The sequence below is a fragment of the Pollachius pollachius genome (assembly GCF_949987615.1).
Source record: "Pollachius pollachius genome assembly, chromosome: 16".
Classification (NCBI taxonomy): Eukaryota; Metazoa; Chordata; class Actinopteri; order Gadiformes; family Gadidae; genus Pollachius; species Pollachius pollachius.
The window spans coordinates 8498654-8514597 of NC_136949.1; the positions used below are offsets into that span (position 1 = coordinate 8498654).

At 44.5% G+C, this 15944-nt stretch overlaps 1 protein-coding gene across 7 annotated transcripts in view; it reads right to left on the reverse strand.

Moving 5' to 3' along the window:
• Nucleotides 1–3207: 3207 nt before the first annotated feature.
• The window catches only part of epb41l2 (erythrocyte membrane protein band 4.1 like 2), a 45914-nt gene continuing 33177 nt past the window's right edge, over nt 3208–15944 (reverse strand). For 3 of the 7 annotated variants that reach the window (XM_079753857.1, XM_079753858.1, XM_079753856.1), the window contains 9 exons: nt 15467–15526; nt 13926–14105; nt 11243–11311; nt 10177–10806; nt 8547–8675; nt 8243–8341; nt 7988–8068; nt 7107–7217; nt 3208–6642 (listed from right to left, as the gene is read on the reverse strand). In XM_079753857.1, coding sequence (XP_079609983.1) covers nt 7113–7217; nt 7988–8068; nt 8243–8341; nt 8547–8675; nt 10177–10806; nt 11243–11311; nt 13926–14105; nt 15467–15526 — 1353 coding nt within the window. In that variant the 3' untranslated portion in view covers nt 3208–6642; nt 7107–7112. The remainder of the gene's footprint in view (nt 6643–7106; nt 7218–7987; nt 8069–8242; nt 8342–8546; nt 8676–10176; nt 10807–11242; nt 11312–13925; nt 14106–15466; nt 15527–15944) is intronic. The other 4 variants (XM_079753861.1, XM_079753859.1, XM_079753860.1 and 1 more) reach the window with 3 other exon arrangements.

Sequence of the window (15944 nt, forward strand, 5' to 3'; positions counted from 1 at the left end):
AACGACAGAGATACGCAGTTACAAAGTGCATGGGGGTATGGAAATGTGCACATTAAATAGCAGTTAAAGAGGTGTGTGTGTGTGCATGTAGCCGTTTGTTAGTGGTGTGTGTGTATGTATGTATATGGGTTATTAGTGTGTGTGTGTGTGTGTGTGTGTGTGTGTGTGTGTGTGTGTGTGTGTGTGTGTGTGTGTGTGTGTGTGTGTGTGTGTGTGTGTGTGTGTGTGTGTGTGTGTGTGTGTGTGTGTGGTTATAAGTGTGTGTTTGTGTGTGTGGTATGTGGGGGGGTTAAGGTTCAACTAATGTCAGACTACCCTGGTGCCAAAACACACACAAAATCAGAATAACGTAAGACCAAGTACAACAGTGTGTGTGTGTGTGTGTGTGTGTGTGTGTGTGTGTGTGTGTGTGTGTGTGTTAATCTTCTTAGTAATCACAAGGTTGAACTGTTGTAAGAGAACAAAGGTCATTTAAATCGACCAGCCAGAGCCACTGTTGTGTTTCTATCAGAGAGAAACCACACAGACACAACTTAGCGAGTGAAAAGACAGATACACTTTCTTGATTACGCCCCAGAACGACACAGGGGTTGAACACTAACTTCTGGATTGAAAGAGAAAGAGGCATAAGGGTTGTACTTTTTACCCTCCAGTGTCCCATGGAGGTTATTTACTATTTGGGGTTTTCGGTTGCTGATTTTGGCCGCCCCGAGCATTGAAACTCAACCTGTTGGACTTTCACCGGGAGAATGGAAGATGAATGCTGCTTTCAACAGTTGATCAGAACCTGACTCGTAGAATAGATTGAGCTCTCATGTGCTAGAGTCACAGTCAATAACCTCACATTGACATCCTGAGTGAATTCAAATCAGAGAGTGGATGATTTCCTCGTTTCAAAGGGGGATGAAGTAAGCTGAGGACATTTGTGCACCATCTGCAATACAAGCTTATTTTTAAATCACCTTTGATAACCTGCAAACTGACCAACGTCAGAGAAGGTAAGTTTTATATCTGTTTTCCCCCTGACTGGATATATGGTAGCTTTCAGGGCCTTTTTGTCTAGTCACTTCCCATGTAACCTCATCTGAAAACCAGCAAGGAAGTTATTTTTGCTTTTAGCTGTAGCAAGCTGAAACAAGCTATTAGGAGTACACTTTTAGAATTGTATTTCAATCCAAGCATTAGTCTCAGCCCTCTTAACCCTCTAATGTTTGGTGGAGAACTTTTTACGCTATTTTCATCTCCTTTTTGAATACCAAATAACATCAAAACACTCGTCCTTTTCAACATCCTCTCTCGCTCTTCCTCTGATTCTCATCCTTTTCGTCTTTCCACCACTATTGATTTTCTCCCCTGCTTTTTCATCATCTATCCTTTCATGTTTTTCACTTTATTTAATGAATTCAAACTGACGTGTATTTTTTCCTAGCATGTTTACCGTCTCATCTAGTATATTGTGTCCTCTAAAACAGTAAAGGAGATCTGTGCTGTGTGTTCCTCTCTCCCTCATTCTCACTCCTACTACTAAATCACAGCTTTTTTGTTTACTTTCTCGTCAGGCAAAGCATGAAGGTGCTGAGTGGTCCACTGGTCGATCTGACCCTACTGCTCAGACAAACAGTCGGCCACACAGACGGCTGTGTGCCCTTCGCTTTGCTAGGCCTTGTGCTGTTTGTGTCTGTCTGCCTGCTACTGTGCCAATTGATAGTCTACTTTTGGTGGAAACTTGGACAAGGTAAGCATGTTGTCAGGTTCTAGCCACGTTGTTCGTGTTTTTCCACAAGTTGAAACCATTCCTTTGAGATGACACAATGATCCCATGTGAGACTTTAACGTTAGAAAACGTTTACGTCCTCCTAGGTGCCGTTTTTGGTACAGCAGCGAATGAACACATTTCAAGCACATGGGATACACAGAAGACAATAGTCCAAGATCATCTCAGCAATGATAAATTACATCCCAGTCCAGGCAGGAATTTAAAGTTTATGTCAACAACTATAGTATATAAACAATTGTAATTCAAAATAAATATTAAGTAGACGACACATCCCCTATCAATTTATCACATCACCTAGTCCCATAGTATACCTACATATCTACAAAAAACAGGTAGGCCTAATCTTTGTTTTCAGCAATATGTTAATCGGAATGGTAAAGTTAGACTCGCAAAATAAATAGGCTCTCTAGAGATCGTCAAAACGTTGCGCCAGACAAAAGTTCAGATTTTAAATTTCCACTGTTGGACAGAACTATGTGTTCAAAGGCTAACAGGAGGGCTGCGTCATATTAAATATAGGCCTACTTCCATATACCACCCCCTCTGCCGGATTTAAATAACCATGTTTATTCTAATCCTGGAGCTGTAGGCGTACGTGTTGTGATTCGTGTGGGTTGTCCCTTGGATTACCTACAGACATTTTCACTTTACATTTCTGACGTCTCATCTCATTCTGGCTGAGGTACAGAGCAACCCCCGCCCCCCCCCCCCCCCAAAAAAAAAACAACAACAATTTCCCTCTTTCAAGTCATCCCTCGAGTCATCATTATCTGCAATAATAGCAAACAACTTGTGTTTGGATTAAAATAAATCGATACAGTTTTTAAGAAATCAATTACTTTCGTCACTCGTCTTTATTTACCCATACGCGGCGCACCTCTTTTCTTTCCTCTCCAGCGGACGAGCTGTCGGTTTTTTCGCGGGACAGGGGCGCCATCTTCAGGCCACTTCACGACACTGCGTCGGCCAAGCGGAGGAGCGTTGGGTCGCAGTACAGCTGCACAGCACAACAAGACTCAAACTAAGGACACGGATGGCTTCACTTATCGTTTTCATAAGGTCATTGCTGTGGAGTTATAGGTAGCTGGACTATAGTCGGCTTCGGAGCTGTGGCACAGCAGAATGGCAGATACATGTTTCAGGACCGGAATGCACCTTTGGGAAGCAAGTGCCAACCCTATCAACAATTCAATCTCCTACCTCTAGCTCCTTACATCGCACAGTCACCATTTAATAATTAAACGGCGATAATATTGTGTTAGCCACTGTTCCGTTGTTATTAGGTGTTGGATTAAAATTATGTAGAAGGAAACATTTAAAAATAGATTTAGCCGTTTTTATAACAATAAAAATGGGCCTTATTGGCAGAAAGAACAATGAGGTGTCATGAAAAACAAATGCCTGAAAACATTTTCTTCAGAGTATAACAATCCTTTATTTAAACAGTGTTACACAAGACAGGGGTGGCTGTGAAGGGATGTGCACGACACATTTTAATATCAAGCTGCTCATAAGTGAAACTATTGGTGGTCATTGGTTGGCTAAGAGAGAATCGAGGGCGGGGCTCTTCTAAGGAAGCTCCGGTGCCTGATGGCCCACAACCGGGCACACTGTTAACTGATGGAGGGGTTTGGTCTTCCAAAATAATGTAGGCCTACTTAGGCAGTTATACAGGTTCAGTTAAAACATGGTTAAAAAGTGATACACCTATCTTACGTGTGTAATTCAACAAATGAACTGTACCCATGCGTTCATTACATTTGGCGGGTGTATGAAACATTTGAAAAAAGTTTTCTATGCTGGTTGCTTTTGTTCTTGAAGCCAGAAATAAATACAGATACATAACACAATGTTCAAGGTGGTAATGAGCGTTTCCGTGGTAAGACGATAATTGGTTGTTCACGATGAATTGGAGGGCAAATCTATCATTTAGTCAAATTTTCTTTTCAGGGCTTTTGGTTAAAACAAATATCAATGAAGGGGTATCTCCAACACTAAACGTTCCATCGTGTTCAAGTGAGAAGGCTACATATATTGAGGAAGACCAACCTCCAGAGAACAGGGATCCTGAGCTCTTGGTCCAGATACAGCACCAGAGCCCCTGGGAATCCAGTCAACCTGCGCTATGCAGGAAGTCCTGGAAGAGGACTCAAATGATGTGAATCATAGTTGTGTGCTTCTTTTCTTTAAACCTTCCGAACACAGAAGAAAGAAAATGAAATCACTCTAAAATATATTAAGAGATATCAAAGAGAGAGTCTAGCGAGGGCCAACTGTCAGAAGCAACAGGTTCACAAAGAAAAAACATTAAAATAAAATGGACAAAAATACAAAAAGAAAATTACATTGAAGTATTTTTTTAGTAACCGATGCGTTTGGAAATATGTTTGTTGTTGAGAGGGTCGACCAGGTAGCCCACCCTCTGGAATGTCAACTGCATAGTAGTATTCAGACCGGCGTCTCCCAATAGAGTACCATGTTGGCTTCATTGAATTATCTCGATAGTTAAATCTGTATTTTAGTAGCATTGAAAGAGTATGGTGGTCAATAGAAGCTGGCTAAATGTATCGCCTCAAATAAAAAATACAAAAGAAAATGAAAAAATGAAATGGAAAACCAAAACATTTGGATAAGTTCACACCAAATCCGTTCACTTCTCTGCATAACGTTTTGCCTGGCAACAGAGACCAGAGTTCTGCAACAGATGCAAAGCTCGTTTACATCCACCACACTCATGTTCGTCCATGTAAACACCAGAATATAGATGTTGACAGTGGTCTTTTTTGGGGCTGAAAAGAACATGGTCAAACAGTCCTGGGCAATCATTTTTATAATCAGATCTTTTTACAGTTGTTTTGAATTGCGGTGCCTTGCTGGAGCTTGCTGAAACACAACACTTGCACCAGAACCGTTGAACCGTTCAGAAAGGCTACAAAATATGGGAGATGAATGCGATTGTAATTCTCACAACTTTCTCCCTCAATCCTCCAGACTGTGCATCAATCTTCACATCCTAAGTCTAGCCCAGATGGGAGTTCTACACATCCCGACACGTGTTCACTTAGTCTTCCAGTTAGTCTCTCTCATCAGTACACAGCCAGTGTCTCGCATCTCCACGGCCAAACATGCGCTTCAAAGATCCTTCCGAGCTTTTGGTTACAACTTTTATAGATTATAGTGAGGGCCAATAGTGCACCACACCACGCGCCTTGTTGTAGAGATACAGTAAACACACACAAGGAAAATTAATTTTGTCAAGTCCAGTTACGGTTGCTGTTGCAATATTTTGGTCCCGTCGCATGTTGTAATATGCATATTATTAACAATGCCCGTTTTTCATTTCACTACCGTACCTCAACGCCTGTGTGTGTATGACAGCCCAGTATTTATCCAGGATGCAGAACAGCTTAACTGCCCATGTGCCTTTCAACCATTCAAGCGGTACCTCAACGATGACCCCGAACCAATCGATGAACCCGAACTAATCGATGAAGCCTAATTAATCGCTCAACATGCCAGCTCCCTCATTCCCCGCGGTGCAAAAAAAACACGTTTGAACCGAACAATTACAAGAACCGAAGAAGCCTAAGTTCGTAGCGCGATCGAGAACCAGATCAATTGAATGTTGTGCTACTCCCATTTATCAATAATGACGGATAAATATGTATTATTTACCGTGAAACCAACCTAACCAATATTTGACCTGCAGACGGAAAACGGGTTTAAAAAAAAAAGTGTCTCCCTTAACTGTGTCATGCACCATTTGGATTTCAAGAATGAATTTGTTTTGAAACCAAGTTCAGATTGGCTGGTGTAGAACGGTCTTTAAAATAATTTCAATAGTAAACAGGTTTTTATAACATCTCATATGGTAATCATATAGTAATAAAAAAAGAAGATACATTTAAAAACAAACTGGCTTTCAGCACAAGTCACCGACTAGGAATGTGGATGACGTTACAGCAAAGAGGGGTAGTGGTGTTACGGTGAATATTTCAATTACAGCTCCCTTTCTATAGCGGCTGCTTATGACTAATGCAAACCAAATGGACACCACCATTCCCTTGACACAAATGCCTGGCAAAATTGAACATGACGAAAACACTTGGATCCTAGATATAACGGGCCAAGACCAGTCTCCCATTCCTCCTGCAGATTAGCCATCTCCCCACAAAGACTATTTCAATCCATGTTTTAGTTTCTAGCTCCACTGTAACGAGAAATAGCCAGAGATGTAATATGGGAGGGATGTTTTGTGTTTGTTAAATGTTTTTAAATGATGGGAAACGACTAATACCATGTGCTGATAACAGATAACGGATCGCTTTGGTGTAATTGCTCTAAAAGTAAATTAGTCTGTGTGTATTTGGTCCTGCGTAACCAGTTTATGGGATTCTCCAGATTACAGTACTGGTTGAAATACTACCATCACACCTCCTATCAGACATGGTATCAGTTTCTCCATCAAGGATTTATCATAGAAATACATGGCAGACATGTGTATTTTCTCCCTCTTTTGCAAAAGCATACAAATTGAAGAGAAAAAAAAAGCACTATTAAAACAATTGGAATAAAAACACGCTACAAATGTTATGCTAACAAAGTGGTTCTTTTTTTTCCTTCAGAAAGTTTGAGGATATTTTTTTCCTTTGACTTTTGTGAGGGAGTGAGGGACTTTTAAAGCACCAAAGACAAACAGAAAAAGGACTCCCCTCCTCCTCCTCCTCCTCCTCTCCTATGGTCCTTGCTGCTCCTCCTCTTGCCACTCCCCCTCCTCCTCCTCCTCTTCAAACGGGTCAAGGTTGGGTTATCATGGGGTGAACAGGGTGGTTAAACGTGGAAACCATTTCAGGGGTCCTTCAGCTCTGCATTAGGTGAAGAGGGGTGAGAGTGAACACAAGCTATTAGAACGCCGTTAACAAGTTAACTGAGTCATATGGTGAAGGGGGGCCCAGGCAGCCCCAGTGTCAGACACTTAAAAGGTTCATCTCCAGTAGTATGAGTGAACCATCAGGGTTTTGCACTAGTAATAAGGTTTCTGCATGCATCTGCATTTTGCCTCTGAAACTGGGACAGATTTCAAACTTTTAACCACAGTAAATCCTGGTAGAAGGAGTGACACGCTACTGTATTCTGAGTGTCACTTTTGGGTCGTTAAAAGTAAATGGCCGACTTTTGGGTCATTAAAAATATCCCAAACTTCTCCCTCCTGTTAACTACTTTTGCATAACGGTCCCATTCCTCTCACCACAAACCCGTTGTGTTGATACCAGACCGATAACCCTTAGCGTTCCCTATACATATTGAATTGTTTGTTTCTGTTTGTTACCTTCAGTCACTCGTCCTCCTCAGCCAGCTCAGTTTCCTTATGAACCACCACTCTGGTGACTGACATGTCAGGGTGCTGTTCTTTGGCCTCCTTAATGGCTTGGGCCAGAGCCTGCAGTACCACGGGGCAACCACACGGTGGAGGCAGCGAGCAGGGCAGGCAATGGGTGATGGGGTGGAGGGAAAGGAAGGGGGAGAATGATGGCAGTTAAAAACTGAAATAATAAATGAGACAGAGGCTAAACGCAAAAAAACAAAGAAAGTGCTGGATTTAGTGTCACAGGTTTGTGCTTTTCCCCATTTCATTTCTTAAGAAACTATGGGATGCCACATAGTTCGAAAAATGGCTGACATCACATATTTGGGGGAGGGTGAAAAACACAAACTAAGAAATAAAAGACACAATGCTCTGATCCAAATATGACCTTCCAACTTTGCCATGAAAAACAGGATATTTGGATCACAAATAGGTAGAGCATTGGCCAACACTGTTATTGAGTGAGTCCAGGCAACGGGAAGAAGAGGCGGGCCAGTCAGCATGACCTCACCAACACAGACTTCACAGTCCTCCCATTAACCCTCTCAGTAAAGTACAGCAAACTAAAGAAGTCTTCTAATCATTACAGGATTAGAAGAAGAAGAGCAGACAGAGGTACGAGAAGTGTGTTCACAAACAACCAATGGTAGTTAAGGAGTTGATGGTGCTGGAAAATGGGTCTTGCTAGATGGGTGGTGGTGAAGGTGAGGTTAATTAAGCCCAGGGGCGGGGGGGAGGGGCCTCTACAACAGGCTTGATGTGCTGGTTGGCGGAGCGAGCGCTGTTGATGGTCCCATGATGATTGACAGCTACGTCGTCCACTCCTATGCCGGCTAACAGCTCACCTGGTCGTGGTCTATGTCAGAGTCCCCGGTGATGACGATGCGCTTCTCGATCCTCGTCTCCGATAGGCCGCCCTTCAGCGTCTGCGGCGGACACGGTGCACAGGGACATGCTGAACATGCTCGGCTGACACCGACGTGCAACTCTGACGCCAAGATAAATAAGCGATGCCAAAATATAACAGACAAATACAAAGCACTTAACGTGATGCCGCACATGACGGGTGTATGGAGGAAACTCGTGTGTGTGTGTGTGACCTTGGTTATGTGTGTGGTCGTGGTTGTACACAGAGATTCAGATGTGATGGTCTGAGCCGTCATCAGAACTCCAGGATCACCCTCTCCGTTGTTGTCCAACTGTAAGTAACACACAGAATGGCAATGATGAACGGTTCACCAGCAAACCTATTGGTGATAGGTTCATTGGCGTACAAAACTCATTTCACGAACGCTATTAAAATCCAATCAATCAACCAGGCTTACAAAACAGTACAGGCTGGCTCAACAGTGTGTTTGCATGTGTCTGCCTGCATCCGTGTGCACGTGTATGTGCGTCATGCACCTGTGCTGCCTCGTAGGTGATGGTCTTGGTTTCCGTGTGCACGATGGGCACTTCCTTCGTGGTGATGTGGGTTTTCTGGGCGGCGAAGGTGTCGGATATGGTCACCATCTCGGTCTTCACCACCGGAGGCTGCGGGGAAGAGAGAGGCCAGGTGGGGGAGGTTAGGCTGCTGCCCGAGTGCACACAGGCAGGAGAGTTGTGGCACGACACCCATGTGCACAGATGGGCTCAGAATTGCTTTCAACACAACAAGCGCAATAAAGCGGAAAAGCAACGAGGAAATGATCGAGACAAACTTCATCATGGGCGGAACCTAAAAGCAATTTACATTTATTAACCATCGAACGACTTTTGACCCCAATGGGGTAAAACACAGACACAGCCAGCGTACATGCACTACACCCAGCCAGAATCATGCACATGTATTCAGATCGCCGACCCCCGCGAATCATGCATTCAGGAACAAACCCATGCACCTTCCACTGACACATGCAATAAACACGGTGACACAAACAACATTGCGACGTGAACCCGGCAGCATGCAAGAAGGCCTCACTCACGTCACAACGCTGAACACAGAACCACGGTGTGTGTAAAGCTCACAGAACACGGCTAAGGAAAACACATGCACATGGGCAGCCACCGTGCGGAAGCAAATCACGGCACACGGAAGGAGGAGCCTAAACACCCGACACGGACCAAGAATCACACCCACGCAAATCACATGCAAACTCAACGAGCCCGGCCATGTAAATAGCGTGCGGAAGGTGACTTTCACATCAAGACACCGATGCCTCAGTCAGAAATGTTTGGCAGTGTGGGCTTTTTTTCATGTTAGTTTTTTTTACCATGCTGTTGCCATAGAGACCAATTAAGGACACCAATGTCAAATGACTCATCACTGGCAAAGATTAAATGAGGGCAAATACAGACAGACACACGCACGCACGCACACACGCAGTAAGGATGAAAGAGTATCGCATGCAGAGCATTGATGCACTCAAAAGCATTTGAACTGCATGATAGGCCGCATGACAAATTCCCCTCCCATCACATGAAAACAAAAAGGTGTGTGAATGAAACGTAGAAATGGAGCTGGAGCTGGCCACACGGCACGCTATGGGATTGGACTGGGAAGATGCACATAAAAATGAGATGGTCAACTCAAAGGGTTTATGTGGATGGTCCATGGTCACATCCACCAACACAGCAGGGGGCTACCGCTAGTCACAACACTAGGGGACTGATGTCTTCGGGACGGGACGGGGACGATCATCTGATCTCTATGCCTTGAGGGGGAGTCGCTTTGATGGCTACAGCCTTGAGCAGACAGGGTGGTTCAAGGCTATGTTTGCGCTATCAAATCGGCGTTTCCACATTTTATCTATTCCCTATATGAGCTAGGTGTACAGGATGGTAAATATGTCTCAAAGCAGCACCCCTCCTTTAGATTAAGACATGAGCTTGGAGCGATATGAACTGTACAGGGGACAGGAGACGTGGGTGTGGGATGTAACTGAGCAGGAGGGGTCGATGGCTGCGGGATGCAGGGACATTGGGCATGTCTAGGGTTGGTAGGCGGGACCAAAAGGTCAGCGATGTGCCACGATTGGCCCAAAGGACTAATTACCTCGGAGCAACAAATAACCTGGGGGCGGGGCTCTGAGTCTGCCATCGGGGACTCTCCGTTTACTTTAGCCTCCTCTTCCTCGGACAAAGCAGCCAATCCGGGGGCTTCCTCCTCAGGGAGGGCGTGGCCGTTGGGGACTTCGTCTGGTGTCATCATGGGATCTTCGGTGCTGTCGTCCGTCTCCCCTTTCTCTCCCTCAGTGCCGTTCTCCCTCTCCTCAACATCCTGAGCGGATTGGCTGGCTTCCACAGGATGGGGAGCGGTCTCTTTGGTAATGGGGGCGGGCTCAACACCCTTCTCCTGCTCTCCCTGTTCCTCCCTCTCCACCTCCTCTACCTCCTCCTCCTCGGGTATGAGCGAGTGAGAGATGGGCGACGGCAGGTTGGGCTGATACTCCGCCTCCTCGTCGCTCTCGCTTTCGGACGAAACGCTCTCTTGCCGAGCCCTGGTGGCCGCGTCCGAGGCCTCTTCCACCACGACCACCACTTCCTTCTCCCCGACCTCCGGCTGCAAAGCCACACCTTCTGGTGCGTCGGGGGAGGGGCTAACAGTCACTGTGACCGTAGCAGGCTTGGTTTCCTTGGAAACCTCCTGGATGACATGAGTCTCTTCTATTTCAACTTGGGCCGTCTATAAATACATACACACACACACGCACGCACACAGAGACACACACACACACACACACATAGAAGTGTGCGCACACATGAAGACACACACCAGAACACAACACACAGAGGAAAAAAAAAACAACAAACGCATGACAACAGAACTTAAAAATGAACAAAACAAATAACCCTTAAAGCAATCAGACACAAAAAAAACTAACTTAAATTGATCAACGGTGAAAGAAACGATGAACGAAGACAAAGAAAGATAAGGAGAAGTGGACAATTCTGCCCATGGAAACAGCTGGAATGAAGAGGACGATTACAGGAGAAAGAGATGTGGCCAGATTCAGTTGAAGGAGATACAAAATGTATGGATTTAAATTGAAAAGTGAAGAAAGGAAAAGGGCAGCGAGGAAGGGACTGAACTAAAAGAGGTTAAAAGCGGTTAGGGCCACCTTTCCAGGCTCTTTGGTATCAGGGAAGCTGTTGTTATCGGCTGCGGAAACCTCTGTTGGGACACTGGCCTGTGTAACAAAAAAACGACAAGTAAATACCGCGGAAAAACAACAGTCAGCCTGAATGTCCTCTGCAACACATTGCAACATCCAAGCGCTGGTTGTGGTTACGCCGACAACCACGGGCCAGTGAACTGGGCGCTCTAATTGGACCACAGCAAAATGTCAAATTGTCGCGTTACAATTTCAACATTCTGTTCGCTATATGCAATAGAAAAGTTGCAGGATCATATTTCTTAACTTGTCAAAGTTTGTGCATACTCTGAACAGCAGGCGGGCAGAATAATACAATAGAAAGGGAAGGAGAGTGCAAGATAACAGAGGTCCATTAGTAACATGGAGATAACATTGGAGAAATGTTATCTGTAAAGTTCACAGAAAACATAACACTGAGGAGGACATTAGAGGATTATGGATTATTTAGACAGTTCAGCGCAGACTCTTTCCATCTCATCATTAGGATAGGATGACAGTGGACTGTCAAAAGGGTTCCAACAACCAGCCAGCGCCGAATGGGACAATAAGCTTCAGTACAGGGTGGGTGTTGGATCACATACGGTCCCCGACAGAGGCTTCAAACAGTCTTTGTAGGTCACTGGCACCTTGTGGACAAGATGGAAGAAGTCAAAAATGGATTGTCTGAATAACGTGTAGTGCAGATATTTTTGGATAGCATCATCCTCAAGTACCCAACCGTTCATAATCAAACACAAATAATGATCCTTAGAATTCACAAGCATCCATGACTGATTAGAATGCCTTCTAAAGGCTAAGTTTGCATCCACAAATATATCAAACACCACATTTTCCCGGAAGGAGGGAAAATGAACGAAGTGGTCCGGCATTCGGAGCAGGCAACAGAGATCCATCTTCAACATGTCTAAAAGTATGAACGTATCATAAAGTATTAAGGCATTCAAGTCTTTGAGTCATTTTACGTACCATTAAACCAATTCGTGGAGCGTTTTTAATTATTGTACATTAAAATACAATTCAACCCAATGACAAAATTGGCAGTAAGCTTAGCCAAGCACTGTGCATCATTAGGTTGAATGAGAAGTAAATTGACCCAAAATGCTTAGTGCTGACATTACTGGCACCTCGGCAGCAGATCGCTGTGATGTAACGAGAGCTCCCCCTAGTGGCGTGGAGTTAGTACTGAAGATGGAAGCAGACTCAGCCGTAGCAGTGGTAGTAGAGGCATTAGTGGTCATAACAGAAGCAGCTGTAGCTGTAGCAGTAGTGGTAGCAGAAAGGATAGTAGTAGTGGTAAAATAAGAGGATAGAGCATCGTCTAGTGTTGGCTTAAATTCACTGCGAGCAGCCGCAACAGCAGAATAGTGAAGACCAAAGCATGGGTCTCTATTGAAAAGAATGAAGGCTATCTCCTCTTCAAGGCTCTAGAACAGCAACACACACGCAGAAAGAGATGCACAGACACACGGTTACAGCACAGAGTCATACAAGTAAACAGAAATATCCACTTTGTGCGAAGTGAGAAAGAGTTTTGAATGATTGCATTATTGAGTTAATAACACAAATGTGCAAGCGCGCATACACACACACACACACACACACACACACACACACATATCTCTGTCTAGCTAGACCAAATTATATTATTAGTTGTGCCCAATTCCAATTAAAGCTCCAAAACATGCATGCGGATTGCTCCCATTTTCTATCTCTCCCTTGTCCCCTTGAAAATTCAGCAAATCTCCATCTCCATAGATTCTAGGTTCCATATGGACTAAGAGAGGAACTTTTGTTTGATCTTGTACTGCCAACTGTAGAGGCTTGTTAACAAGTTCAGAAGGGCCACGATAAAGCAGCAGTCAGCAGCACAATTATGTTATTCTGTAATAGTAAAGTGAAAGAATGTGAAACACAGCCAATATGAAGCATGTAGCCATTGATGAACAGACCCTTGCTTGTCCAATCGGCGGACCGACACAGTTCACCATGGGGGGAGGTAGAGAACTACTTTTGTCTGCTACGACACTCTTTGCCATCATTAAAAGCTTCAAAGACAAGCAATGGCCCCAGTAGGAGTCAGAGTACCAACAGTCTTTTACAAGTCATTGAAAAGCTCTCTAGTATAACAAAGTGGTCATGAACAGCTTGTGACATCAAAGCTAGCCAGACAACATGGGGTTTGGCCGAGACAAGGCAGAAATGACGAAAGGGACATACTCCCATGAGATCCACGCTGGATGCAATTAGATGTACACATAGAGGCACTGACGGCAAAACAAGAGACAGTGTAGCTCAAGAGAGAGGTGTAAAGATACGACAATAGAAAGATGTGTAGATTCAATGGTAGTTAGATGTATAGGTAGATAGGTGAATCGATAGATGTATAAATACATAGATTAGATGTATAGATACACAACTAGATAGAGAGATGCATAGATACACAGATGATAAAATACATAGCGACAGCTGTACAAATAAATCGTACAAAGTGAACTAATCAAAATACTTATAGTTTGCCAACACACACGCATAACATTCCAAATGTTCTCTTTCCCCCCCGTCGGGTAGCCCAGTGATCCACGTTGTCGACGACCCGTCTCCACGCAGCGGGGTCAGAGAGCACCAGCCAGACTACATCAAGACCTACCGCTGGTTGCTCCGGGGGGTGGTGCGGTGCACGGAGCGTGGTGGCTGGGGAGGAGCTGAAGCGTTTCTCCCACTGGTTGGGTTGAGGAGGTGAGGGGGGCGGTGCCTCCATAAAGGAGCGCTTTAGCTGGCTAATGCTAGCCTGGTGCCTCAGCACATCCTCCTGGGTCTTATCATGGTCCTAGTGGGGGAGGGAGGGGGTAGGAGGGGGGAAGGGATGGGGGCGAGTCAGGGTTAGGGTGGGATGTTTATAGTGGGATGGGCAAGGTGTTGTGGACGGTGGGGAGGGGTGGGGAGGGGAGAGATGGCATGGGGAGGGATGGGGAGAGATGAAGGGGAGGTGATGGGAGATGATGGGGAGACGGAGAAGGGTGGGTCATAGGTCAAGGGATAAAATGAGAGAAAAGGTAAGAGGGACATAAATGGGGAAGGGGGGGACAACGGAGGTTACAGATACATCAGTCTGTCAATCAAGAGAAGGAGATGACGGATGCCAGACCTCACTGCAGTCAGGGTTCATTAGTGCTAGTGTGTGTGTTTGTGTGTGTTTGAGTGCGTTTATCTGAGTGTGCTGCAGTGAGATCAGGCTTCTTCGTATTTTTGGTTTCTTTTTAAAAACAGTAAAACTGGGACCCCTAACAGAACATGGTACCAAAAGTGACAGGTTGGATGTTATACTCTTTCTTCTTAATGTTACAGTCTTTCCCCATCACCGACCCCAGGAGCGGTCATCTTCATCTCGTGACTCTGTTCCTACATTTTTATTGTAGGAACTGCGGTTTTTGAATGTTTTTTATAAAGAGATGGAGATGTATATCAAATAACTGTTTACCAGTATTGAGAAAATTGATTGTATATATGACGTTCTATATGTTTACGTAGTAAAAGAACCAGCAGATTTGACTATATTAGAAATGAAACAGAACATATTTGAGTATGTTTACGTCACTTCTGGTGCCATTTTCTACTGAGGGGGGCTGTTGTTTATATAAGGTTAATAAAACTGCAAGTCAAACTGGCAGCCAATCACAGTCAGATAGAAAACAGGAAGAGGCCTTTTGTGTTAGGGAGGCAGGGTTAGTTGGGTTAAAACGCAGCTCCCTAGCAAATCCCATTAACCAATCACCAATCGGTAAAACACGGCACGGTCAAATGGTGGTAAAAAAACGGCACTCAACATGCGCATGGAGCATGCAACAGTCCAGACCTTTGCACACGGGTATACGCGCACATACGCACATGAAAGGGCTAGTGTCAATTCAGATTACCCTTTCAAACCATGCATTAGCGTGGAATTAGGAGTTTCGTTGCAACTAGTTGATCAGAAAGTGAATTGAGTCTAGCCCTGACACACACACACAGAAAACGCACACAGTACACAACACAAGTGCATGCACACAGAGCCTGAGAGTGCCAGAGGGCAGCAGACCTGTACTGCACAGTACAGAGAAGGTTGTAGTTCTGATTGTAACAGGTAGGTGCCGCCAGAGTTCATTCAATACGGGTCCTATGTTCAAACAATCAGACTTCACCGGTACCAACCTCCAACATCAAATTACTGTGCCTCACATAAATATTCTGCCCATGCACTCTCATTGGACTCTGGAAGGCAAAGACACACACACCACAAAATACAATGGAGAGAAAAAAATATAAATAAAATGAAAAACGTGAAGTAATAAGCAGATTTGTAAATAATAAGGACTATAAAACACACAAGATGTGAAGTCCAAAGACTCTAAATTAAATCTAGGAATGGATGACAAAACCAATACAATGGCAAAACAAATAAGTGAAATATGTGGTAAACCTAAAAAATGTCATTCAAAACATCAGGCAGGCATGTGGTGAGACCAAAGGAAATGAGCTGTGATGAAGGAAGGAAGATGGGTACATAGACTCAACACACATACACGCGTCAGATTCGCTATTGCAGCACTTTGTACCCATGTTCCTGCAAACAAGAAAACCTCAACACACCAACACCAAAAGAGAATCCGCCCACACCCAGAAGCAACAG